The sequence below is a fragment of the Rhinolophus ferrumequinum genome, chromosome 6, assembly GCF_004115265.2.
Source record: "Rhinolophus ferrumequinum isolate MPI-CBG mRhiFer1 chromosome 6, mRhiFer1_v1.p, whole genome shotgun sequence".
NCBI classification, from domain to species: domain Eukaryota; kingdom Metazoa; phylum Chordata; class Mammalia; order Chiroptera; family Rhinolophidae; genus Rhinolophus; species Rhinolophus ferrumequinum.
This window is the reverse complement of record NC_046289.1, coordinates 52949547-52976405: the sequence shown is the minus strand read 5'-3', so window position 1 is coordinate 52976405 and position 26859 is coordinate 52949547. Positions and strand designations below refer to the sequence as shown.

Genomic DNA, 26859 nt, shown 5'->3' with positions numbered 1-26859 from the left:
TAACCACAAACCTTTCTGAAGCTCCTGAAAGAAAGAATAAGGCATCTTATCAAAAGCAAAGGAAAGTTTGCACAAACAGTAAGCCAAGAACACTGGCTGCTGGATCTACATCCATCAGAGAATTGGAAGACTTCTCTCTGAGGAAACTGAGTGGTCCAAGGTAGGGGAAAAACCAAACGTTATACATACTTATATGTGAGAGTCCCATAGTGAAATGGTGGGTTCAGACAACTGAAATATTCCAGTCAGCAGGACTTGCCTATTCATACAGAGGATCTATGTCAGCAAATGAGGGAATCAATAAGGAAAGAAGAAAACAAGAGATTAAAGAAACAGTGGATCAACACAGAAAAGAGATCAAGAGAATTCTCACAATGATGGCAAGTGAAAGCCCACAGATGTCGGCTATCCAACAGGTGAAGAGTGCAAGCAGTTCAGATGGAATGCAACATAGCAAGGGGCTGTCTCCAACAAGAATAAGGAAAAAGGAATGGATAGCATTTGAGAGATACATATCTATATATTTATATATGTTTTTTACAACATTAAATGATTTTAAAACTCCATCAGTTTGCAACTAATTTGTGATAGGTGTACAGAAAACTAAAGCAAAAAAGTGCAATAAAAACTATAAACATGGTACAATGGTTCAGATGTGAACAAGTACTAATATATTTACATAGTGCAATAACATAAACACTGAATATTTACTTAACAAAAAAATTGCAATGGTGGGAGGGATGTGCATGTCTCTACCTTTTTTTTTCTTTTTTTTTGCAACATATGCTATATAATTTCTGGTGACCATATTTTCCAAAGTAAAAATTGGAACCTACAGATTGACAGCAGTTTTCTTCCTCTGATGTATAAAGTTACTTGAAAACTTTTATAAAAATATAAATACTACGTCACCTTTATTGAAAAATAAATGAAATCAGAACAGTCCTAGCAAAGGTAGAGTATACGATTGCTATATACTTGCTAATCATGGTCAAAGCTCGTCAGGAGTTTTTGACAGTAATAACCATGATAAACTAGGATACTCAGAATCCTTAGATTTAGGAGACAGCAGTGGTTCTCAAAGGGTATTCCCCGGACCAGTAGTACAAGCATCACATGGGAATTTATTAGAAACACAAATTTTCAGGCCCTGTGCCTACTGACTCAGACACTCTGTGGTGGGGGCCGGTAGTCTGGGTTTTAACAAACTGTCCTGGTGATTCTGATGGACACTAAAGTTGAGAACCACAGGTAAAGAGCGTGAGGGTAAGAAAGGGAAGGGCTGTAGTTAATGCAGTTGCAGGAGTATTCCCCACTTAGAAAGGTGGAAGAGCCCAAGGAAACATTCTGGAGTGATGGAAATATTCTATACCTTACCTGGGTTGTTAGTTATACACCTCGGAAAGCATTGTACATCAAATTGTACATTTAAGATCTATGCATTTCACTATTTGTAACGTTTATTCCTTCCCATCTCTCCCCTAAATAGAAGGAAAGCAAAATAAAGACATTTTCAGACAAAAACAAAAACTGAGAAAGTTCATTACCAGCAAATACTCACTGAAAGAAATTGTAGAGGATGCACTTCAGGCAGAAAAAAAGTGATCCCAGATGGAAAGCTAGAGATTCAAGAAGAAACGAAGAAATAACAAGCAAAGACAATGTTAAATCCATGATGAACAAACATTATAAAGAAACAACGTCGATGATGACATTTGTAAGTATGCCTGTGCAAACATTTAGTTGTGTTTCCATGCCACTTGGGATCCAATTTAAAATCCTTAATAACTGGCCTTCAGGCCTTGACCAGGCTTTGCTCTCCTCGCCTCTCCAGATTCATCTCCTAACACCTTCCTTCTTGCTCTACCGCCCTAGCCTTCTTTATGTTCTTCTTCATCTCATCTTTTACATGAACAGTTCTATTTACCTGGAAAGCCTTTTGCCCCTTCTTCACCTGGCTAATTCCTATTCATCCTCAGTTTCAGTTCAAAGGTGACTTCCTCAGCCTTTCCTCATACTCTCTCCCCTCCTCTATACAAGAGTAACTCATTTTTTTCTTTCATCTTACACTCCTTTTCCTTCATAACATTTATAAAACATTGGTGTCTGATTATACATTTAATATCCCTCTCTCCCTCTAGGCTATTAGTAAAGTTTGTTGTCCATCATTATAACGTTATGGCTTGACCCAGATGCCTTACACAGAGAGTGTTCAACAAATATTTGTTGAGCAAATACAGAATTCAATTACTTCAGAAGCACCTAAAATCTACAAAAAACAAAACAAAACAAAAAAAACCCCAGAAGATATGGAAGTAAGAACATAAGAACAGCTACAAGTTTAAGTTTGTACATGTTCGATTCATCATCTTCCTGAGAAAGAGTCTGTTCTGTTAGCTGGAGATACCACTTATCAACTACTGCAAGACCGTTGCAATGATTGCAGCTAAAATTTGGGAACACATAACCTGCTGCCTGGCATACAGCAGGCCTTCAGTTAAAGGCAGCTGTGATGTATTTAGGTGGAGTCTTTTATCCCGAAGGGGAATGATTTTATTAAAGCATCTTTATGCACTGACATGATTGTTTGTTCATATTACTGTCTTTATTGCCCCAACACATTTCACATTGGTGGAAGCCACACATCTGGGTCAGGCTATGAGGTTATAATGTTGGGCTACGACATTTTTATTTCTCAAGACTTTTAGAAAAGTCTTATCAAAACCTTTTCATTTGTTTGTACTGTGTCTTTCTCCCTGTATTTATCTCCAGACTTCTCCTACCCTCTTAAAACTGTGATAGGATTGGCAAGGGAGCTGGACTAAACAGAAGTTTCAAGGAGGGAGAGATCAGTAACACCGATTGCCATAGAACTCAGTAGAACAGTGGGGTGTGTGATTCAAATCAGCAATCTTACACGTCTCCAAGCACTGTAGAATATTCCGAATACCAAATATACCTAGCTGGTAGATGGGAAAATTAGCTGATTTAAATATCCTGCTCTGACAGATGTCAAATACCTATGTCAGATGAGTGACATAGGACCAGAATTCCTCAGCAAGTTACAGGACCAGAATTCCAACCTAGTTAAGTTCCATTGTCTATACCCCTGCTTATCCTAAATGATTTATGTGGCGCCTTCAAGATTCTATTCCTATGTGATATAGGAATTCCTAATAGTTAACTGTAATATATATATATATAAATCCCTCCTCATCTTCTCTTGGGGGAGCAGAGGAGTCGATGGCAAGCCCATCTGAGGCAGAGCTTAGGGGCAAGGGGCAGGTTCCTGGAGGTGCATGGCCAGCGTAGTACTCACAGCATGGGACACAGAAGAGAGGAAATGCAATAGCAAGTACTGCCAGTGTGGCTGAAAGTGGGGTGCACAAGTGGCAGACAAAGGACATGCCTGCATGGTTAGAAAATTAGTGACGCCAAAAACATAAGTAAATGGATTAAGCACATAAGTAAATTTAATGAGGATAATGAAAGTCAGGATTTTCACTGTTAAGAGAAGGTACTTATGGCTAGAAAGAACCCTGAGATTAGATTTGGAGAAACCGATATGAATTAATGATTTTAAAATATCTGTACAGAGATTGATATAGAAATAGCTGTCTATGTGTGTACTTGCATATGTATATGTGTGCAGTACACACACACACACACACACACACACACACACACACACACACTCTGTTTCCTGAGATGGTTGAAGAACTATGACATGCTGTAGCAATGAGCACACTGAACACCCAGATCTTGGCTTCTAAAATATTTTCTACTAAATGGAACCAGTGTTCCTACGAGAAATGGCTGATTCAAGACAGCGCTGGGCCAGGCAAAATACAAGAGGATATTAGAATATCTTCTGCCAGGAAGTAACGCAGTATTCAAAGAATGATGGGGACTTGTCACAATGACCTAGGAATCTCCTTGGTCCACTGGCCAAAATGGGATAATTTGAGCAACAAAATATTTAATGATAGTGATTAATTATAACCCACTGAATATGGTGAGATTCTACAAGTCCATGCTGATATAAGTAAACAAATGAATAAATAAATGAAGGATAAAGGGAAAGCTCTTCTTATATAGAATGTCAATTGATAAAGATGAAAGTGAAAAACAGTGGTGTTTCATTCTGGTGGAAGTCATCAATGGATGCTAAAACAAGAGGATGGAGCTCTGACGAATGAGGGATAGAACACTGGCATAATCGCTGAATACGTCACCACAAAATACTAACCAACGGGTCAAATATACAGTGATGGAAGGAGAAGTGACTCTGGGTGGGGAACACATAATGTGAGATATAGATGATGTGTGACAGAATTGTGCACCTGACACCTATGTAACTTCACTAACAATTGTCACCCCACTAAACTTTAATTAAAAAAAAAAAAAACAACAACAAAAATACTAACCGATTATCCAGGGGAAAATGGTGACATTACAAAGAAGAAACCCGGCAGATGCCAAAATGACAAGTGATCAAGGTTATCATCGACAAGCCCACATCATCAATGAGACAAGTCAACATCCTGAACCCCCTGATGTGACTGATGCACTGCAAAGAACACAGTATCATCTCTGTGATTCCTGCCGACAACAAAGCATGACCTTGACATGGTCATGAGGAAACAGTAAACACACCCCCATTGAGGAACATCCTACAGGTTGTCCAGACTGGACTCCTTAAAACTGCCAAGGTTAAGAAAGACTGAGGAACTCATACAGATAAACTGCAAGGACATGACAAGTACCATATGCTCCTAAATGGGATTTGGGACCAGAAACGAAAAAGAGAATTAGAACATCTGTCAAAGACTGAATGGGACCTATGGATTCGATGGTTGCATCAATGTTGACTGCCTGGTTTGGAGGGCTGGATGGCTGTTATGGAGGAAAGTGTTCTTGTTTTAGGTAAATATATTAGAGTATTTAGAGGTGATGGGGCATTGTAGCTGCCGCTTGCTTTCCAATGGCTCAGAAAAAGATTAATGAAAATGGCAAAAAAAAGGGGGAGTTATGGAGCAACTGTGAAATGTCAGCAATTGGAGAATCTGAATGAGGACTTGGAGGCTTCATATTGCACTTCCAAATTTTATGTTGGTTTGAAATAATGAAAAAGCAAGTTATTAAAAAATAAACCATTTATCCACTTCTTTGGTCTCATGGAAAGCATGAATAGTTTAGAATGATGCGGAAATTAAAGAGTTGCAAAAAAAGCAGTAACGGCAAAAGTAATACATGAAAGATTGGGCTAAATTATACTAACGCAGCTGCTGCTCAAACTGTACTTCTCCTCCTTTGTGTGCAGTGAATAAAGGTTTGGGAATGTTGTTCCCAGGCTCAGTATAATACCAAGGCAGGCAGGGTCTGCTTCTGCTCAGCATTAGTGGGCCTAGAATTGTCAGGACATACAGTTCTTAGCCATCCTGTTGCTTATGCGTTGTCGTAGCTGACGCCATCAAAGACACCCATTCTTCTGTACAGGCAAATTGTGGAGTGGAGACTCTCAGCTCTCCTCTTTGTTTCTTTCCCTCCTTTCCTTATTTCAGTTATAGGAAATAGAAATCAATCAATGTTTTAGGAAGAAAGAAGTTAATACAGGGAACGAGGTGCTTACAAAATCGTTGGAAGAGCTGGAACGGCAGGCTGTAGGCTGGGCCGTAAGAGGGGCTGAAAACACTGCAGTTCTGGCCCACCCAGGAAACCGCCACCTCTGCCCGTTAGAAAGGTAGGTAATCAGAAGCTACTACCAGACCTGCTGACTTTAAAACATACACAATCGAGACATCAGGAAGCCACCTCCCCCACTACTACTTACAACTTCCTATCAATACCCACAAGTTACCAGATACTGGAACACTTTTGCAGAAAAACTCGGTGTCTACAAGACTATGCTTGTCAGCAGAAAAAAGCCAAAGAAACAAGAAGCTATGCTCTATTCATTTCCACCTTCCAAATCTCAAGTAACTGCACCTAATTGGGAAACCTATTTCATAACCCAGTTCCAGAAGGCTCAGTGCAAAACAGTTTGGGAAACACGGTTTAGCTTTCCAGCCTCTGCGTAACAGGGAAGTTCACTGAAATGAAGCTGGAAGGGATGCTGATTTCCAGTCCCCACATCTACCACAATCCTCCTCAACAAAGAGGGAGTTATTTTCTACTGTTAATCCTAGGAGACTGTCAGAGCAAATTTGGTATAAATTATATTATGCTATTTGCTTAGTTTGTTATGCTTTAGGGCAAAATTCTGCACATGGACCATCTCTTACTGAAAGACACTCACATGTGAAAGAAGAGCTAAAACTCACTGAAAAGCGTGTGTGTGTGTGTGTGTGTGTGTGTGTGTGTGTGTCGGGGGTATTACGATCTAAATGTCAGCAGACTTCAATACTGATGTGCTCATATAGTGAGAGGCTATCCAGTATATACTGGTTAAGTTACAATTTTCTATCTTCCATCCCATGTCTATTCATCTTTCTCCTTGTTTCAATTTCAAATTTAAAAGTATCATCTCTTTGTACTGTAATAAAAAAAAGGTACCTTACTTTTAATCAACAGCAGAGGGCTGCCTATTCCCAGACTAGTCTGAGTTTTAGAAAATGACATAGCTGCAATGTTTTTCTTTTTTAAAAAATAGGGAGAGGGAAGTGTTTATAAGACCTCTTTTACTTTTGTGATGGATCAGAATATAAACGGCAAATGAGTGATGAGATGGCAACCTCACCCAGATTTTTGTCTTTCCCAACAGATTGTGGGCTCCTCATAAAACAGGTGAAGACTGTTTTTTCTCTCTGTATCCCTGGGGCCTAGCACACCATGTGAAACAGAACAGTTAATAAATGTTGAATGAATAACCTAAATTACAATGGAAGAAGTAGAAGACAACACTTCATCATCATGTCGCTTATCTTCCTGTCTCACTCTCTTCCTCAATGTGGACAAAGTGGAGAAGGGAACTAGAAGGAAATTTGAGTCATCGGACTGACAAGCAGACCCGCAACATGTGAACAGAGTGGGCCCCATGCCATTAAACTTCCCAGAAGTACAAGTCCTTTAGCAAATTCAGGAAAACCTCATTTCAAAGGGTGAAGTTTCTGGCCTTTAGCCCAGCTGTTTAACGACCACCCACTAACTGCCATAAGTCGGTTCATTTCAGCTGGGCAGAGGGGTGATGTGAGAAGCAGATAACTGAAAACACAGATCCCATACCAAGAGGGAGAGAACAGACAGTGAATGATAACTTTAGCAACATTCTATGATCAATTGGCTCTGCTGGAAGGTATAGAGATGAGAATTCTGGAATAGCAGGGCCTACCCCCGAATAACAATTAACAACAACAACAACATAGAAAGAAAGTCCAAGACCAGCCTAATGAGGTTGTATGCCAGCTTGAGGTCATCTGTGTTGGGCAGCTTATTGTAGCAAGGAGATTTGACTAATAAGGAAACTATAAAGCTATCATTGGTTCAACATTGCATTACTTTCCTCTGATCTCTTCTACAGAACACTAGCTGGATATTATCTTTAGCTATAACATATTGACTGTTGTTTCCGAGGGACTACCAAGCTGCCACCATGTGTCCACCACCACTTTGCTTCTCTTCCGGTAGCAATAACTAAGAAACTTAAGTCTAATCGCATCGCATAATCATTCTCAAAACACTGTGAGGTAACTTGCCTGCATGAACAAGTTTGCCCACTGTTTATAAAGAAAGAACTTGCATGAGAAATGTAAAAGACTTTTTTTTTTTGCAAAAGATGTTTTAAGATACCAAGTTACTAAGAGAAGGCACTATTACAATACTGTTAGAAGATACCCAAGCAATTAGGATAAAGGATTTACAGTTAAGTGGATCCAATCTTGATAACAGATACCTGTGACAGCTTATCAACAGTAATGTTTAAATTTGATGTTTTTTTCCAAACAGAACTAGTCACTGTTAGACTAGACAGCCTTTCCATCTCCCACCCACTCCCATTTTTCAGACAATCACCATGAACATAGGGAATCCGCATCTCATTTAAAACAGAACAACTCTTTCCAAATGGCCTTATTTTTAACAAGCATAAGGCATAACCAGCATAAATTATTTAACTGAGAAGAGTTCTGCCTCTCAAAGCACAGAAGTTAATTTTCAAAGTGAACAGCTGTGGCAAGTTCTTTAAAGTATTTGTACTTTTTCAGCTTTATTTTTTAAATATCAATATACACCAGTGAAACACAGCACGAATTTTCCACACTTGATACTTGTTGCTAAATATGAGGAGGAAAACCTATCTGCCTGCTTTCCCATCCCCGTCTCCAGTAAGGGAGTTACAAAGGATTGCATATAAAAAAGAAAAAAATCTAAACAGCTAATGACAATTCACTTGGAAGTCTTTAGGTCGAAGTCCATAAAGTCCAGTCCAGCGGGCCTCTGGCAGAGCAGGCTAATCTGCTGGGATGCTGAGCTCCAGGGAAATTCACCCCTCCCTCCCAGAGCTCACGCACACTTGGCCGGGGTGGCAGGAAGGGGATGGCGGGATGATGCGCGTCCCTCCGTGCACTCACGCCGCTCGCTGCCTAGCCTCCTCCCTAACACTTCCTGGAGGAAACTGATAAGGCGGCGGCTTAGGGAGGTGAGGGGTGTGGAGGTAACTGGTTTACGAAGAAAAAGCGGCTCCCGAAAGCAAGCCCCACCCCAGCCCGCGGGCGTCGGGTCGCCCCCGCGGCGCCTCGCGCGCTCCCGGGGCTCGCGCAGAGGCAGGAGGGGGCTGACAGCCGACCCCCTGACCGCCGCCACCTCCTCTAGTTCGGCTGATGGGCAGCACAATGGGAAGCCCGGCCCGCAGCCCCGTGGTCCCCGCACCTCGTCCTCCAGGAGCCCGAACACCTCCACCGCGCAAGTTGCCATTTCTGAACGGTTCCAGCAAACCGGACGCGCTCACCCGCCCAGGGAGTGGGAACTGGAGTGAGGAAGAGGAGAAGAGGGAGGAGGCGGGAGGAGTTGGAGGAAGAGGAGGCGGTGCTCCACTCGCTGCCGCAGCGCCTCCCCCGGCCAGTGGGCGATAGTGGACGAGGAAACGCGGCGGGAACCGGCCAGCTGCGCCTCGGCCGGCGGCGCGCGTGGCGGGGCTCGGGGCTTGGGGAGCGCGCGTGGCGGGAGCGCGCGCGGTGGGGGCGCGCCTCCCGTCTCAGCGCCGGGAGGTTTGGTGGCTGACAGGCCCGCCTCCGGGAGTCGCGCAGTCCCAGGGCATTGCACCGAGCAAGCGGTGGAGGCCCGCAGAACGTCAGCCCTTCCCCTGGGAAACAACGCTGCGGTTTTCCTCCGCAACAAGTCACACTGAGATCCACCCAGAATTCAGCCTCTCGCCAGACACCTGGGATCAGGAGAGCTTCATCCTAGCCTCACTGCAAGCTAAAAATCAGATGCTTTCTTGTAGTTTTTGGCTGCGATTCCAATAGAAGCCGGACCTTGATACTCCCCAGGGAAAGCCCAGCCTGAGCGTAGCAGACTGAAGGGATCTCATCAGTCCTGCACTCAGGATCTGAAATTCTCTCCCTGTGATTTGGAAACATTGCCAATTCATCAGCTATTTCCTGTCATATGGTCTATCTTTAAAGCCTACCAATAACATCCAGGCTCCAGACTTATCCCACTAAACCTGCTTAGCTAAGCCTTGACTTGCAACACCACTGGGAGGTAGCAAAGGGGGAAAAATAAAATGAACGAGGACCTCCTGTGCCTTGGAATAATTATGCGTGTTTTATAGTCATGTCTAATGGGTTTTATATTTCCATAATCACAGGAGGACCCCCACCAAATAAGCATCCATAAAAGAGAACAAGGAAAATAATAAGCATTCAGTTATAATATTGTCATTTTTTTTACAGTTGCAGTAATGTGTAGAACTCTAGGAATCTCAAAGTCTAATTTAAATTTTCCTTAAGGAATCAGAATAAAGAGTTTAAAGTGCTGAAAGGTGGGAACAAGACTATAGCCCATATTATTGATTTGTTATATAAGATTTTGTCATCCTCTAATTATGTTTGGCGGGGTCTACTTCATTCATATTATGTATCAGAATTCTGTTAATATAATCCAAATTGTATTATCTGTATTAGAACGAGGTAGCAATTAAGTAAACAGTAGTGCAAAATTCCAGAATGGCCAGGAATTATTGGCTTAACTAAACTTAAAAAGCTATCAATACATTAATTCCTTTGATTTATAAACTCACATACCTGTGTTTTTAAGTGGGTTAGTAGTAAAATAATCTGAAAATATTCAGTATGTCCTTTTATTTGGGAATAATACTTTTTCCTAATCTCTCTTTCTGATACATATTTTATATTTAATTTTAAGTAGGACATTAGTGTTATTTCAAGGCTGAGTAACAAAACAGGTATAGAAACAGCTTGCATTAGTGCTACTAAAATTTAATGAATGGACAAGAAATAGACACATACCCTAAAACTGGTAGTAAAATGAACCAGAAATCCCAGTGGTTTGAAAAGTAAAGTATCAGCTGATGTAGCGGAAGATAACTCCAAATGCCAATGATTTGACTTACGATTTCTTGTTATTCTTTCACTCTGATACCCATAATGAATTAAGCAGGCAGCTACTGATACATGACGAAATAGAGTAATTACTATTTCTAAGCCGAAAGCCAGGAGAGGCCTTATGCAGCTGGGGAATGAAGAGGAAGTTCAAAAGAAAAGTAGTGTCAGCTGGTGGTCCAGTAACCAAGTAACCACCGGAAAACCACCACTACCATCCAGAAAGCTGCATGGAACGGGAAACCCCTCTTTGACATGCTCAGCTGCTTGGTACGCTCAGGAAGGTTTCCTGCCCACCTAAACTGCTTTCAATTACGTTCATGTTGATTTGATTTGAATAACTAAGTGTGTAACAGGGTAAGAGGCATGTATGAAGAATATGATACTGGGCATAGTCACTTGTTCCAAGCCTCACACTCCTGCTAGGGATTGCCACAAGTCAAAGCCTAGGTAAGTCTAGCATCAGCATGCTATCCTTTGTTCTTGAACCTACAGTCCCTTCAAATCTTCCTTTACATGAACCTCCAAACTGATAAAAGAGCAGTAAATGAATTAAATTCACTTAACTTTGTCTAGACCTTCCAGTAATCTATGTACCTAAACATATTTATATCTGCCTATAGTTATGATACAGAAGTAGAAGTGTTTTTTTTTTAACTTTTTAAATATGACACCTTGGGATAAAAATTTTGGTGTTGAATAACTGCTCTAACAAGGGATTACAAGAGGAAGGTTAATTTAATATTGGTTATTCTCTAAGGAATACAAAAAAAGTCTTATTTGAAAGTTCTCCTTTAATTCTCTCTCACGCATCTGCTAGCTACCTCTCTTCTGTCTCACACTATATGTTTGAGACCTTTAAAACTTGTTTTTTATTGCTCTTCTTCCACTGTAAACTCCCTGGACCTCAGCCATTGCCACTGCCATGGTTTCCGCTATAAACTTTGTAGAGCCCATCTCACACCTAGAGCTCAACAGTGCAAGAAATGGTATTCTTTAGTTTTCTATAACTGAACTTAGTTTCTACCTCAAGCTTCCTGTCTGTCCAGTGGCAGAAACCTTAGTTTTAATTGACCTTCTTTTCGCTAAGATTGATTCTAAGTTCTAGCAAGCTGTTGTAGTGCTATATCATGTCAGGAATGGAGGCCATGGCAAGGTCCTCATTGTTCTTCACTGGCAGTAGTAGAGGCATCCTTGTTCCCTCTGGACATCTGTATCAGTTAGAATGACCTTTGCTTGTTAGTAATAGTAACCAAAACTAATAAGATTTGAAGATAGATGTTATATTATTTTCTCCTATAAAAGTCCAGAGGTAGGCAAGCCAGGGTAAATATAGCTACTTTGCAACACAAAGGCGTCACAAATTCAAGCTTTACATCTGGCTGCTTTCCAGCTGAGGAAAGCAAATTTCTCAAGGGCCCTATAAATTATAGGTGAGGTTCAAGCTCCAACCATTGTATCCATGTTTCAGAAAACAAGGCAGAGGGAGGAATAAAGAAGGGAGTTCTGGTCTCATGCTTGTCTTTTTTTTTTTTTTAATTTTTTTTAATGTTAGTTTCAGATGTATCATGCTTGTCTTTTAAGAAAGGTGTACAGAGCCTTCTACTTAAGCTCATAGAACAGAAATGAGTCACATTCCTGTATCTAAATACAAACTTTTTTCTAAGAAGGCTTGTTGGAGTTCTATTACTAGGGAGGAAAGGGAGAATGGGGTAGAATTAGTAACTGCCCTAGCATCTTTGCCCTTTGACATCCATGGAGAATTCAGACTCCAATCTGTTTCTGATCTTCAGGCCATGGAATCTTAGGCTCAAACGTGAGCACCCCTTCCGGTTGTCCGACCTCTCTTCTCCACTCCTGGACCTTCTGTATCATTCTGTAGTTGCGAGACCGGGGGCCTGTCTCCAGTTGGCTCTGGACACTCAAGCTTTGCATCATTCTTTATTATTGCTGCCATTCCACTCCGGTATGTGGTGGAGATGGTGGGCTCTTCTGCAAAGCTTTCCATGCAAGATTGTACACAGGACATAAGTCATCTCTGCCCTTGGATTCCCACCGATATAACTGGGGGTTCTGTCACTCTCCTACTTTGAGGGAAAACCCAAGTGCTATAAGAGGCTCAGACCCTCTTCTTGGAGATAGTAAATGTGTCCAGTATTGACCAATAAAACTGCAATAAGCGAAATCTGTATTTGTACTGCCATTATGACAGCCACTAGCTCACAAGGCTATTGAGTAGTACTTGAATGTGACTAGTACAAATAAGGAATAATTGCATAGTTAATTTCAATGTAAATAGTTCACTATGGTTAGTGACTGCCATGTTGGACAACACAGAAACTAACATGTCCCAAATTGTAGACACTTTTTCAAAAATTAAATCTCGGGTACATATAAAGGATTAATATGGAAGGTATAAAGAATTACAGTGAAATGAACACTAACATATCTATCACTTACTGTAAGAAAGAATATTACCAACAACTTTTTTGCTTCCTTTTTATCCCCCTATTCCATCCCCTTCTTCCCCCCACCAAGAAATAACTATTCTGAATTCTATGTTTACCATTTTCTTGGGTTTTTAAAATTGTTTAACCAGATATATATGTATTCCTAAATAATACGTTGTTCATTTTTGCTTCTTTGAACTTTATATAAGTGGAATCAAAAGTGACTTACATTTTTCACTCATCACTCTATTCTATTTGTGAGATTGATTCATGTTGATGTGACTATAGTAAACTTATTTTCACTGCTGTGTGATATTCCATTGAATGACTACCACAATTCATCATTCTACTGCTGTTGGACATGGGGATGTTTGCAGGATTGTTTTTAATTTGTAAAGGCCTTTTATTATATGATTTAGCTGTTTCAAATATTTGTGGCACATTGTTTAGATAAATTACAATGGTGTCTCTGAAATTTAATGATGGTTCAGAATTCGTATCAGTTGAGATAAATGAGGCACCAGTGAGATTACTAAGCTTTTCCCAAAGGTGCATTATATTCAAAGACAAAAACAAACAAACAAACAAAAAAACAGTTTGCAATTATGGTGTTAAAAGACTGACCCCATTATACTTTTTAAAAAAAATGAAGTAAGTTCTAAAAGTTTTTCCCCACTGTAACCCAAGTTACAACACAGTGCTTCTTGTTTTAACTTTCTCTTCCATGCGATGTTAAGAAGTTTGGACTTGACACTTCAGCAATAAGAGGCAATGTTTTCTTTCTGACAATTTTTTCTATTATTATTTTGGTTTGCTATTACAAATACTGCTGCTATAAACAGCCTTGTTTATAAAATCTTTTTATGAAACATTTTTTTTATGCCAGAAAGCAATAAAATGATGGGGACATATCAAAAGGACCCATGAACAAGCTGGAAGAAGCTCCCACTGGCCAAATATAGACTAACTTGAGTACCAAATAAATTATGATAACAAATTACAATCCAATGAATAAATCCAATACTGTAAATTTATACTAATGTAAATTATAACAAATGGGTTAATTGAATGTTAGACAAATGAGATTTTTACAGAGTTTGACCTATTTTTCTACAAAATATTTATTAACTATACAGGGAAAAAGCGGGAAGACACCACCATGATCAAACTATCAAAGTGAAGGTCAGTAATGGGACAAATCAAAATCTTCAACCTGATAGGATGCAGTGAGAAGAGCAGAGCATGACTTCAGTGCTACTCTTGCCTAACCTGAGTCTAATTATGGGAAAACATCAGATAAATTCAACGTACAGGACATACTATACAATAAGTGGCCTGTGGTCTTCAAAAGTGTCAAGGATATGGAAGTAAAAGAAGTCTGGGGAACTGTTGCAGACTGACAAGAATTAAAGAGACTGTATTAGTCAAGGTTCTCCAGAGAAACAGAACCAATAGGATATGTATATATATGGAAATAATTTATTATAAGGAATTGGCTGATGTGATTTTGAAATTGGCAAGTCCAAAATCTGAAGTGTGGGCCAGCAGCCTGAAAACCCAAGAGAGCTGATGGTACAGGTGAACTCCAAAGGCTGTCTGCTGGGGAATTCCTCTTGTTCTGGGGAGACCAATCTTTTTGTTTTATTCAGGCCTTCCACTGATTAGATGAGGCCCACCCATATTATGAAGGGCAATCTGCTTTACCCAAAGTTCTCAAATGTAAATGTTAATCTCATCCAAAAACACCCTCCAAGCAGACACGCAAAATTAACCATCACAGAGACATGACAAATAAAGGCACCTCATGATTCTGAACCTTATTGCTATATAAGATATTACTGGGGCATTTGCTGAAACATAAACGTATTTGAGGATTAGACAGTTGTAAGGTATGAATGTTAGTTGCCAGATTTTGGTGATTGTATTGTGGTTGTATAAATGAGAGTGACCTTGTTTGTAAGAAGTACATGCTAAAGTATTAGATAATGGGACAGCAAGTCGGCAAAGTAGTCTCAAATGGTACAAGAAAACAGTTTTTTTAAGCTATAGTTTCAACTTTTCTGTAAGTTTGAGATTGTTTCAAATTTTAAAAAAAGAAATGAAGTTGTTCTTGTTTAAAATAAATAAATGTCTCCAGAATAAGGAACCATTTCCTCTTTGGAGAAATGGCTGATTCTAGGACCAGAGTAGGAAATTTACAAGATGAGCCTGGAGCATCTTGTAGTGTCAGAAAGGAAGGAAGTGCTTTAAAAAGAAAAAAACCCACAATGATGGGGGTATGTCAAAGATCTCCCAACAGTCACAGCTAAAAGAATTTGAGCAACAAAATGAAGTAGTATTAGATTATAACCGAAAGTATAAAATTAGTATACACGAGTTAATACTGATATAAATGAATGATTTAATAAATGAGGGAGAAGAGACAAGTCTTTGTATAGAATTCCAAATCATGTATGTAGATACTCCACCCTCAGGAGAGGGAATATAACTCCCCACTGCTACATGTGAGCTCAGCATAGTGACTTTTTCCTAAAGAGGACAGCATGGAAAGAGGGTTACAAAGAGTAACTCTACAACGGAAAAACCTGAAAAACACTGCCTCTGCCAGGTGATCAAAGTCAATGTCGTGCAGGGCAGCCCGCAGGGTCTCCTGTCCCGCTCCCCACACAAGAACGCAGGCCATGGTGAGGCCAAAAAGGAACACCCACAGAGCCACAGATGGGGGAGCCACACCACCACATTCTCGCTGGCAGCATCCGCCTCTCTGCAATCTGCTCTTGCTAGCTCAGCCACCATCTTCTTGCTAGCCCCCATTTTCTACTAGCGTCGCCATGGCAGTTATATTAGTGGCCAATGGCTCACTGGTTACAGCTGACGGCCAACTAGCCACAGCTGATAGCCATCCAATCACAGCTGATGGCCATTTACTACCTGAGCCTTACTATGTGAGGCTGAAAGCCTGGAAACTGCACTCCTGGCTCTGTCCCCACACTCCACCCCTACAGATTCTCCCCTCACAATCTACGCAACAAGTGTCTTACGTGAGGGGCCCTGTGCGAGGAGCCTGGAGGTGAATGCAATATCCTAGACACAGCCAGGCTCTCTGGACACAGCCAGTGTTTCTCAGGGCACCACCAGTCTTTCTGGGCACAGCCAGACTTCCTGGGCTTCTTAGGGTACCACCGGTCTCCCCGGGCACAGCCAGGGTTTCTCAGGGCACTGCCACTCTCTCTGGGCACAGCCAGACTTCCTGGGCACAGCCAGGGCCTCTCAGAGTACCGTGCTGGAACAACAGCGCATCACAGTCAAGGTGCTTACATATTCTAGATGGCGGCCTGTCAAGGCACAAAAGTAAACATCCACCGGTTCCACCACATGGTGGTATGTTCCCAAGCAGTCAAGCGGTCCATTAAATTAGGGATGGAAGGCAATGCCCCATAGTCCACAGTCATTCGCCAGGGCTGTGCGTTAGCCTCACAATGTGTGCCCTCTCTGCAGGGCGAGGGCTCCAAGTCCTCCCCAGCTTGGGGGTGAGGGCCTCAGCAAGCACTTCCCAGCTCACAGGGCAGCAATGACCTTCGCTTTCTCTGGCCTATGCTGGTTGGGGAACCGTCCACGTCTTCCCACCCCTCCACAGGGGTCCAGCTCTCCAGCAGCTGCTCCTCATGGTCTTCCTGGGACTGAGTGTTCATAGGCACAAACTGCTCCATTTCTCCCTTCGGAGAGCTTTGGCCGGCACCGTACCCTGTTTACGAAACTGAGCTTTTATATGTATAAACTGCTCCATTAACTTCCGGAGAGTTTCAGCTGACACCACACTCTGCTCGCTGCACCATTTGTCATGCAGGGTGGCCTGCGAGGTCTCTGCTCCCGCTCCCCACATAAGAACGCAGGACATGGTGAGGCCCAAAAGGAACACCCATGGAGCCATAGATGGGGGAGTCATACCACTATATTCTCGCTGGCGGCTGGGTTGGAGACACAGAAAGCAGGAGCCACACTGTTCGCAACCCTTACTGCTCGGCTTGCTAGCTGAGCCACCATCTTCCTGCTAGCCCCCATTTTCTGCTAGTGTAGCCACAACAGTTATATTAGTAGCCAATGGCTCACTGGTTACAGCTGACGGCCAACTAGCCACAGCTGATGGCCATCCAATCACAGTTGATGGCCATTTACTACCTGAGCCAGCACCTTTCCACGTGAGGCCGAGAGCCTGGAAACTGCACTCCTGGCTCTGTCCCCACAGTCAACATCAATAGTGAGGGCATGTTGATAGTATGTATCCTTGATATGATATAATAAAATGGCACTTTACCTCTTTGAGACCAAAACCTATAATCCCAGTCTAATCATGAGAAAAACATCAGATAAATCCCAATAGAGAGTTAATCTACAAAATACCTGATCAGTAGTCCTCAAAACGGTCCAGGTCCATCAAAAACAAGGAAAGTCACAGCGGCGAGGAGCCTAAAGAGTAATGATGACTAAATGTAATAATGTAATGTGGCCTCCTGGGTGGGATCCTGGAACAGAAATGGACATTAGGTGAAAACTAAGAAAATCTGAATAAAGTATAAATTTTAATTAATAATTACACATCAATATTTGTTTATTAATGGTAACAAATGTACCATACTAATATTAGATGTTAATAACGGGAAATTGGGTCTGGGATATATAGGAATTATCAATATTATCTTCACAATTTTTCTGTAAATCTCAACTGTTCTTAAAAATAAAGTTTATTTTAAAAAATAAGTGAACAAATAAATAAACAGATCTGAATGTCTTTCAAAAAATTTTACAATTTTCTCCACTATGGTCTTACATATTTTGCTATCTTTATTCCAACATACTTTTTTTCCTATTGTAAATGTGTTATCTTTTTCATTTACATATCCTAGCAGCTTATTGGCAGTATACGGAAATACAACTGAGTTTTGTATATTTATTTTGGTATTCAACAAACTTCCTGAACTTCATTATGTCTAAAATAATTCTTTTCATTTTCATGTTGACATTCATTAACATCTTTGAATGATAATTTTGTTGCCTCCTTTCCAGTCCTCTCAGCTTGCATTTCTTCTTATCTCATCTGTCTAACACTTAAATAGGCACATTGATAACTTGCATAATTGTCATGTTCCTGGCTTTGAAGAGAGTGATATTTGCTGTGGGGTTTTGTTTGTTTTCATTTTGGGATTTTTTTTCCCTATTCTTTATTTCATTAAGAAGTTCACTTTGTTTCTAGCTCATTAAGATTATGGATCATAAGCGGACATTGAATTTTATTTAACAATGTCTTCTGTATCTCTTGAGCTGATCTTTTTTCTTTTAATCTTATAGTATGGTAAATTTGGGTAAGTTATGGTAATTAGTTACAGTAAATTTTAAGTGTAATGATGTAGTCATCCCAGATTTTCCCAGTCTTTTAGGTTTTAACTTAATCAAAATATATTATTTTTCATTTCTCCTCATAGTCCCATGAATGGTCATAGTGATGGAGGACGGTGTCTTTTCCCTACTGTCCCTCTATATCGGAATACATATAACTGTTGTCATTTTACCCATCATTCTCTTGTTGTCCCATCTGTAAAAGCTCTTCTGGCTTACTGACCCTTTCTCAACCATTTTCCACCCTCTTTTAGGATTGTGGAAACTTCCACATGCAATCCACTATTACTTTCGAGACAGAAATCTTGGGGGCTGGACTTGAACACACTGTCAAATCACACCATATTGTCATTTCTACTACAGCTATTGCCACTATACTCAACATCCAGGTTATTGAGACTCAAAAAAAAAAAAAAAAATCATTGTTTTCTCAGCTTATTTTCTCTGCTGAGAGATTCAAAGCTCTGTTTTGAAACATAAACTGAGCATTGACTCATCATTTTCTTTTCATTTCTGTTTTAACAGCCCTCCCAGGAGGGCAGTAAATATAGAAAGCACTCTCTGCTGCATGGGTGGGGGGAAAGGAGGGAGGCAGAATATTCCAGAAATAATTAGTTATCTACAATAAAATTTCACAATAATATTGTGCAACAATTTCCACACCCTTAGCTTTTTCCTAAGCTTTGCACATATATTTCTTAATAGCTAACTCTGCCTGAATGTCATGAAGAAACCTCAAATTTAATATATCCAAAACTGAACTCAGCATCATCTTATATTCTCTGTCTCTGGAAATGGCATTACTATCTAGCCAGTCTCAAATGTAGAAACTTCTGAGTATCTTCAAATCCGTAAGTCCCACCGACAATTTGTTATCCAATAGAAATTCTTCTCCCTCCAACCTCAGAATGTTGAATTTTGTGGGTTTTTTTCCCCATCTTACTGGTATCTGTGGCTGATGTCAGTGCATCCACCGTTGTCTGATTATTGGCCCAGACAGGTAGGTAACCCTTGGTCTTTCTTGAGCCACCCCATGTCTTCTGAGACAAAGGTTTGTATGAAGGTAATTTATTTTGGGACATGCATTTATTTGGGGCAGTGGAACCAGCTCCTACTGGCTTGCGAGGACCAGTTGTGTACATCTCTGTCCAACTGTAGATTTGGTGATGTCTTGTTAGCAGCTTAAAATTACCCACAGAGTGAGGGTCTACACCACAGAAATTGACAAACACTACAAACCAGGGTAATTTTTTTATCCTGGAGAGACAGTTTATTAAACATTTACTAATATACTACTGATCATGAGTACGGGCCTGAGCAGAGTACACAGGGAAGGAGGTAAAACCAATGCAACAGTATTTGAATGATTGAGTTTAATGAATATTATTGAGATGATTTGGGGCTCTGTCTCACTAAAGACTTCAGAAGAGTCATGTGGAGTGCACCTCTGCATTAACCTCCCAAGAAAGGAGTATTTATCCACTGGCTTCTGTTCCTCATTGGACAGGCATTGCCTCCTCGGGTGTTATCTCCCTTATGTTTCCAGATTTGCCTGCATGTGGAATGGCTGAGGAGTTGCCTTCGGCACCTCAAACAGCAGCAGCAGCAGCAGCAGCAGCAGCAGCAGCAGCAGCAGCAGCAGCAGCAACAGCAGCAGCAGCAGCAGCAGGGAAGACCAGGTGCAGAAAGTGAGGGCGACACTGAACAACTGGAGTGCCTGCCTGATTGCATCTCTACACACCTGGTGACTGCAGGAAGGACTGAAGTAAAGGTTAGCTGAGATGAGATGAGGCAGTGTGTAAGAGGAATCCGACACAAGGGTTTGTAGGATAAGCTGCAGTGCCCACTGCAGTAAGTGGTCTCAGGGTAGTAATTAAGATTCATCATCTCTCTCCTACATCACTCTGTCTAGCTTTCTCCCACCGTTGGCCAGCACTTAGGTAAGTCTGCGTTGTTGCCTGGTGGTGACCTAGATTTTTATCCCCAAAGGATATGAATCATCAGTTGTATTAACCTTATTGGGCCTTAGTTTCTGTAATAGCCCATTTACACTTACCATTGGACATGCGAGTTCTAAGATAAGCCCCAGTGAATTCCCTGAGTTCCACACATACTCATTCTTGTCTTTCTTGTGTAGCCCAAAACTAGTTCTTCATGATAATGAGAGTCAACCCTGTGCCCTCCTACCAACACAGCAACTCTTTTATTTGTCTGTGGGTCCACTAGCAGGAGAAACTCAAAATGACCAAATGATAGTCATAATTTCAGGTATAGTGGGACTCTTACAGCGTCTTCTAGAAGAAGCACCCCCCTAGCTGACCTCAGGAAGTAGAACTTCTAGTAAAGCCTAAATTGTAGGAGCTGGAAGCACAAATTCCACAAATAAATCACTGAGATGATCGTGAGAAGAGTCTAACCTACTTCTACCCTTTGGGTCACAGATCTGAGAGTTTAGCTATTATGGACACAACACCATATGTCGATCATCTTACTGTCCATTGTAGTAACAACGTCCACAGGCCTTTGCTATTCCAGAACACTACCCTCCTTATAAATAGTTTCATGACAATGTTGACTATTGCTACCCCTGCCCTAAAGGGAACAGCCAATGAGCTTAAAGTTGTCAGTAGCACCCTTATCAATGCATTCCCTATTGCTTTAGTCAAGTGTCCTCTTAGGGAACAGAGTTGGGTGGTGAGTTCTCTAGCCCCACATTATAAACCAATCTAGTATTCTTCCCTCCTGAGCCTTCTGATTTTTTTCCTCAATGATCCTGCCAAGGCAGTTCAGGCATCTCTACCTCATTTGCTCTATGCCACAGTCATGTCCAAACCTCAAGGAACAATCCCAGCAGCATATTAGGACTGGATTCAGGTATCCTTGCCAGGACTTTAAACCCTGAGTCAGGGGAGAATGTTCCCATGTAGATAAATTCTCCTCATCCAGCCCATATAGTCTGCCCTTTGTGGTCAACACCTTCAAGATGGGCCCTTGTTTATGCTCTCTTGGTTTCAGCCAGGATGGTGATTCTTAGGTGTGTATCGTATTTCTTCCCAGGACAGGAACTATATTGCTTTGTTTAGGTTGTGCTGTGACCTGATCCCAGAATGTATCCATTATTTATCTGGAGGAATTGATGGGACAGGATCTTGAAGAGGACTGGCATCGTCTTAAGATGCACTTGCCTAGTGTAACATCTCCAGGTGAGGGGGGGCTACTCAGCTCGAGCGACGGCAAGGGAACCGCTTCTGCCAGTCCGGAGAGTTATGGGAAATCTGGGTATTTTTGTTTCCTAGAGCTGCCATAACAAATTACCACAAACTGGGTGGCTTAAACAACATAAATCTATTTTCTCCCAGTTCTGGAGGCCAGAAGTCCAAAATCTAGGTGTTGCCAAGGCTGCACTCCCTCTGGAGGAGAATCTAGTTGTCATTTCCTCCCGCTCCTGGCAGCATTCTTTGGCTGATGGCCACACCTCTCTCTGCTCGTCCTCACATTACCTGTCCTCTGTGTTATCTCCTTCTGCTTCTCTCTTATAGGAACACTTGTGATGGTATTTAGGGTCCATCTGGATAATCCAGAGTAATCAATGTATCTCAAGAGCCTTAACATAATCCCATCTGCAAAGACCCTTTTCCAAATAAGGTAACATTTATAAGTTCCAAAGTTAGGGCTTGATATGTTTGGTGGCCATTATTCAATTTACTACAGTGGGATTTCAAGATTCGCAGGCTCTTCCAACCAAATGTCCCCCTGTGAGGTTTCAGAGCCTGGTCATTTCCCCATCAAAGTCCTGACTGCAGCGTGGCTAACCTGCCGAGGCCATGCACTCAGTCTCCTCCGTATACCTTGCCAACTTTACCATTCAAGTTTGGGCCTTGTTTTCCACACAGTCTGCCTAGGGCCAGCTGCAGGAGATACAGATCTTTTTAAATGATGTAATGGGAGATTTCTGACTTTCATTATTCTATCACTTTGCCCATGCTGTCTTTCTGCCTGCAATGCCTTTTTGACTCACCTCTCTTTGACTGGAAGGCACTTACTAGTTTTTTAAGATCCAGTTCAAATGTCATCTACTCCCTGGTTTCTCACAATTCTCCCAGACAGACTTAGTGGTTCTGTTTCACAGCCCTCCATTCTTATCTTTAAAAAATTACCTTTAATCAGGTTTTATTCTTTTAAAAAATTATTCATACCGCTTTTACAGTACCTAATACGTTGCCTTATAAATTGTCTCATAGCACTCCCTGAATTAGTCTGTGCGTTCCTTGAATATAGGAATTGTATGTATTATGTTACCATAGTACCCAGTCAACAGTTATGTGTTAAATGAATGAAAGATGACACTTCCCAGCAATGGGGTAAAAATGTAACACTCATATTTCTACCTCATAAAATTTTTATATTTATGGGTTTTATGTAGTTTTCTTGTTGCTCATGAGTCAATTCTACAATAGATAAGCCATATCTATACGATTAATATTACTCTGTAGCTCAAAACCTTTGGGCAAATACTGTTATTTGTTTTCACTCCCAGATGTAAAAATACTTTAAAAGAACATTTAATTTTCATTATTAACCATTTTTTAGCGTAAAGCGAAAAAGCGGGATTAAGAAAAAATATGAATAATTACTATAATTTTATGGTCTTCTACAGTGACTTGTTGAACTTTTACCTAAAATGAATAGCAGTTAGGATTTTAAATATTTGCCTGAATTATTAAAAAGATAGAAAGGTAACAATTTGAATTGCAAAATGTTTTATATTGTTTCGTGGAAGAATAAAAGACATTATACTTGCAGGTTCTTTTACCCTAATTATTCTTAAATTTGAATTAGAGAAGCTATTCATAAAAGTGATTCTGAGTTACACATTTAAGAAATTGCTTCTATTTTATTATAATATGTACAGTACAAGTATTACAAATGAGGATTTCTACACTGTCATTTGAAATGATTCAGATGTGTGAATAGCATTACCTTCAGATAAAACCAAGAAGACAATTTGGCAAACAATTAGAAACTCAATATTTTATTTAAAAAGTGAAAAATATCTGATAGGTAATGTGGTCTGTGTGGTCTGTGTATGTGTGCATATGAGTGTAATTTTGTCTTCTTTCTTTACATGCCACATTTCTGAGGCAAAGAAGTCATTTCTAAGTTACACGTGGCCTCGAATATCTAAGCCATTGAGAAAACTATCTTCAAGTTTTCATACCAAATATACGTTAACATTCCAGTTTTGTTATTAAGAGCTAGTGAGTGATAAAACGGCTTGAGAATTTTGCAGGAAACCACCTACAAATTAAGTCAAAGGTCTTAGTCTACCTGTACGAACTTGTTTAGCTTTTGGTTGAAGAGATTCAAATGCAGATATATAATTTCCAAGCAATTTGCTAAATACATGTGTTGCATTTGAATTCTTCCTTCTTCTCTTGACTCATTTCTGAGGCCAAAAATAAAGTCATTTCTTCTAAGGAGATATTTTTGAGGTCAAAACACTGTACCTGTCTAGTGTACAGTGACAGAACAAAAATGAACTTGACATCTCTTATTGGGAATACTTATAGAGTCACAGAATTTTAGAACAGCAGGGCACGTCCCTCATGGCATGTGCTAACTGATGCTGAAAGACTAAAGTGTTTATTACAGAATAAATGAAAAAATGCTTCCGGCAAAAGTCATGTTCTTTTTCCTCTGTGTTCTACATGGAGCTTTTTGGATCAGTCTTATGTATAGAAATATTTTCCCTATTATGTGAAAAATTTATAGGTAATAATGGGAAATCTAAACAACCAAATTAATATCAATAGCTTAAATAAATTGTGGTATATTGATACTCTATAATTCCTTGAAGAGAAATGTACAAAATTGATGAGTATGCAACACCATAACACAAAGTATTGAAGAAAAAAACCAAGTTGCAGAACAATGTATACTGCTTCCTATCCACGTGGAACTGTGCACGTCAAACTTATAACAATGGTTACTTCTTGCTGGGGTGGAGGGTACTGGAATTTGGGGATTTGGTCAAAAAGAACTTTAACTTTATCTATAATATATTGATTTTTTAAAAGAAGAATTCTTAATCTACTTTTTGTATTATAAAGAATTAGTTAAAACATCATTAAATAAAACGAGTGAAAACATTAACTATACAATGCTACATTAATATACGGTTTTAATAAGAAATATAAAAACATTAGTTAAGATTTGGTGTAAGGAGGAAAAGTTAAAGCATTTAACCAAAACGACTCCTGATACGTATTTGATAATAATATTGCAAGGAAGTAATTTTAGAATTACTAAGAATCAGAGGACTTTTTAGGATAGCTTAAAATTTCTGTTCAAATGAGGAACCAAAATGCTGGTTTATGATGGCTCCAGGACACTGTCACTTTAAAAAAAAGGAAGCAAGCAATGAGTATTTAAATGAAAACTATGTAAAGTATGTATCATTTGCTTTTAATTGCACAATGGATCTGCCTTTGGAAAGTTTCCATTATTCCCACTTCATATAATTTTGAAAAAAATGCCAATTACAAGTTCCTACACTTCTGACCCACAGGGATGAGAAAGAGGACCAGGATAGGTCAATCGAACTCTCTCCTGGCAATTTAAGTTTTTGGTGTGAAATCTACCAGAGACCTCAATAAAGAAAAGATAGCTCAATAAAATACTTAACTACTTCACAAAGTATTTACAATACTTAAATAGGTACTTCACAAAGGGGGGTATCTAATTATTCAGCGAGCATATGAAAAGAAGTTGCTCACCATCATTAGTTATCACGAAAATGCACACAATGAGATAGCACTACTCACCAGAGAGGATAATAATTTTTAAATGACACTACCAAATGTTGGCAAGGATGTGGAGCAATTGGAAGTCTAATTCTCTACCAGTAGGAATGTAAATTGGCCCAGCTTCTTTGAAAAACCATTTGGCAATATTTACTAAACCCGAGTATATACTTACTTAATCACCCAGGAAATCCACTCTCAGAGAATGAAAACATAGGTGGACCCAAGACATGTGCAAGAACCTTCCTTTGTAGCTTTGTTTACAATATCTAAATTGGAAATAATCCAAATGTCTATTAAGAGTACAGTACTCACAGAGTGAACAGCTGCAGTGCTATGAGCAGGCAACAATAAGGACACATCTCACAGCCACCATCTTGAGCAAAAGAAGCCAGTCACTACATGACTCCATTTACGTAAAGTTCAAAACTAGGCGAAACAAATCCGAGTGATGAAATCAGGATACAGGATGCCTTTGAAAGGTAATGACCGGGAAGGGACATGAGGGCGACTTCTGGGACACTGATAATGCCCTATGTCTTGATCCGCGTGCTAGTCACATGAGTGTGTTCACTGGGTAAAAATTCATTGAGTTGTACACGTAAGATCTGTGTGCTTTATATACGTTATACTCCCGCTTAAACGGTTTATAAAATAAAAATCTCGAGCAGAGACACACAGAGATGGAAGGCAGGTGGAGCTGAGTTACCCCAAGGCTGGCCCCTAAAAGATGGTCAGTGAATCCCCACCTCTGAGGTCCCCAGAGCTCCAGAGCTGTTCTAGCTTCTCCACTTCTCAAGAATGGGTGGTTAAGTTCCTTTTTTGAGTCTCTGGAACCCTACAATAAATTCCTTTCCCTTTTTTTCTTAACACATTAAGAGTTGGTTTCTTACTGAGACCCAACTTGAGTTGCCAGGAAAAATGTTGGTATTATTCTTGAGGTAAATAGTAATTTTTTAAAAAAGGCAAATACCTTATAGGTGAAGCAGCCAAAAGAATTCTTATAAATGATAGAAGCCTGATTGAGTGCATTGGAATGTTTGGCTGCAAGCAAGGGCATTATAGAACTGGCGTCTGTACTGTAAGAGAATGCCATCTAACTTAATAGCAATAAAATCCAGATCTGACAGCAGAATTAAAAGAATAATATTCATGTGGGTAAGAGCAGCTAGAGCTGGGAGTCTCCTGCCGATTACTACTCGTCAGCACGCGGACTGGAACATGATTAGCTGATCCTTAATATTCCTTAGCGCAAACGGGAAGACTGGAATATTTAAACAGGAGTGCTTGAAATTGCTAACTTATAAGGACAATTCTGTTCTAAAGAGGGTGGATTGTGTTACATGAAAGTCGCTTTTGTCCTGCTGAATAGCTGGATAGGTTTGGATATGCAAAGTGGGTCGAGAGCTAAAATTGGGATTGAAGAGTTGAATTGTTCTGCAGTTTAGAAACCAAAAAACAAGAAAACAACAACAAAAAGTTACAGGTATACTCAGTGAGTGCAGGGGTGTTGAGGAAAGAAAGAAAAAGGATGGCAAGAACCAGGGGAGAAACTGGCAGGTGAAAAATAAATCCCACGGGTCGCACACCCTTTAAGAGTGTTGAACATTTCTTGAAATTGTTTGCATCTTCGCAGTATAAGCCTCATATCTA

The 26859-nt window shown here is 40.2% G+C and overlaps 1 protein-coding gene across 2 annotated transcripts in view; it reads right to left on the bottom strand.

Moving 5' to 3' along the window:
* Positions 1-9138, bottom strand: part of NEDD4 (NEDD4 E3 ubiquitin protein ligase) — a 111196-nt gene extending 102058 nt beyond the window's left edge. The window contains exons 1-2 of one of the 2 annotated variants that reach the window (XM_033109190.1): positions 8866-9138; positions 1562-1619 (exon numbers count right to left, since the gene is read on the bottom strand). Coding sequence is in view for 1 of the 2 variants with exons in the window: in XM_033109189.1 (XP_032965080.1) it covers positions 8866-8910 (45 nt within the window). In the remaining variant the exon portion in view is untranslated. The remainder of the gene's footprint in view (positions 1-1561; positions 1620-8865) is intronic. The other variant, XM_033109189.1, reaches the window with a different exon arrangement.
* Positions 9139-26859: the final 17721 nt, after the last annotated feature.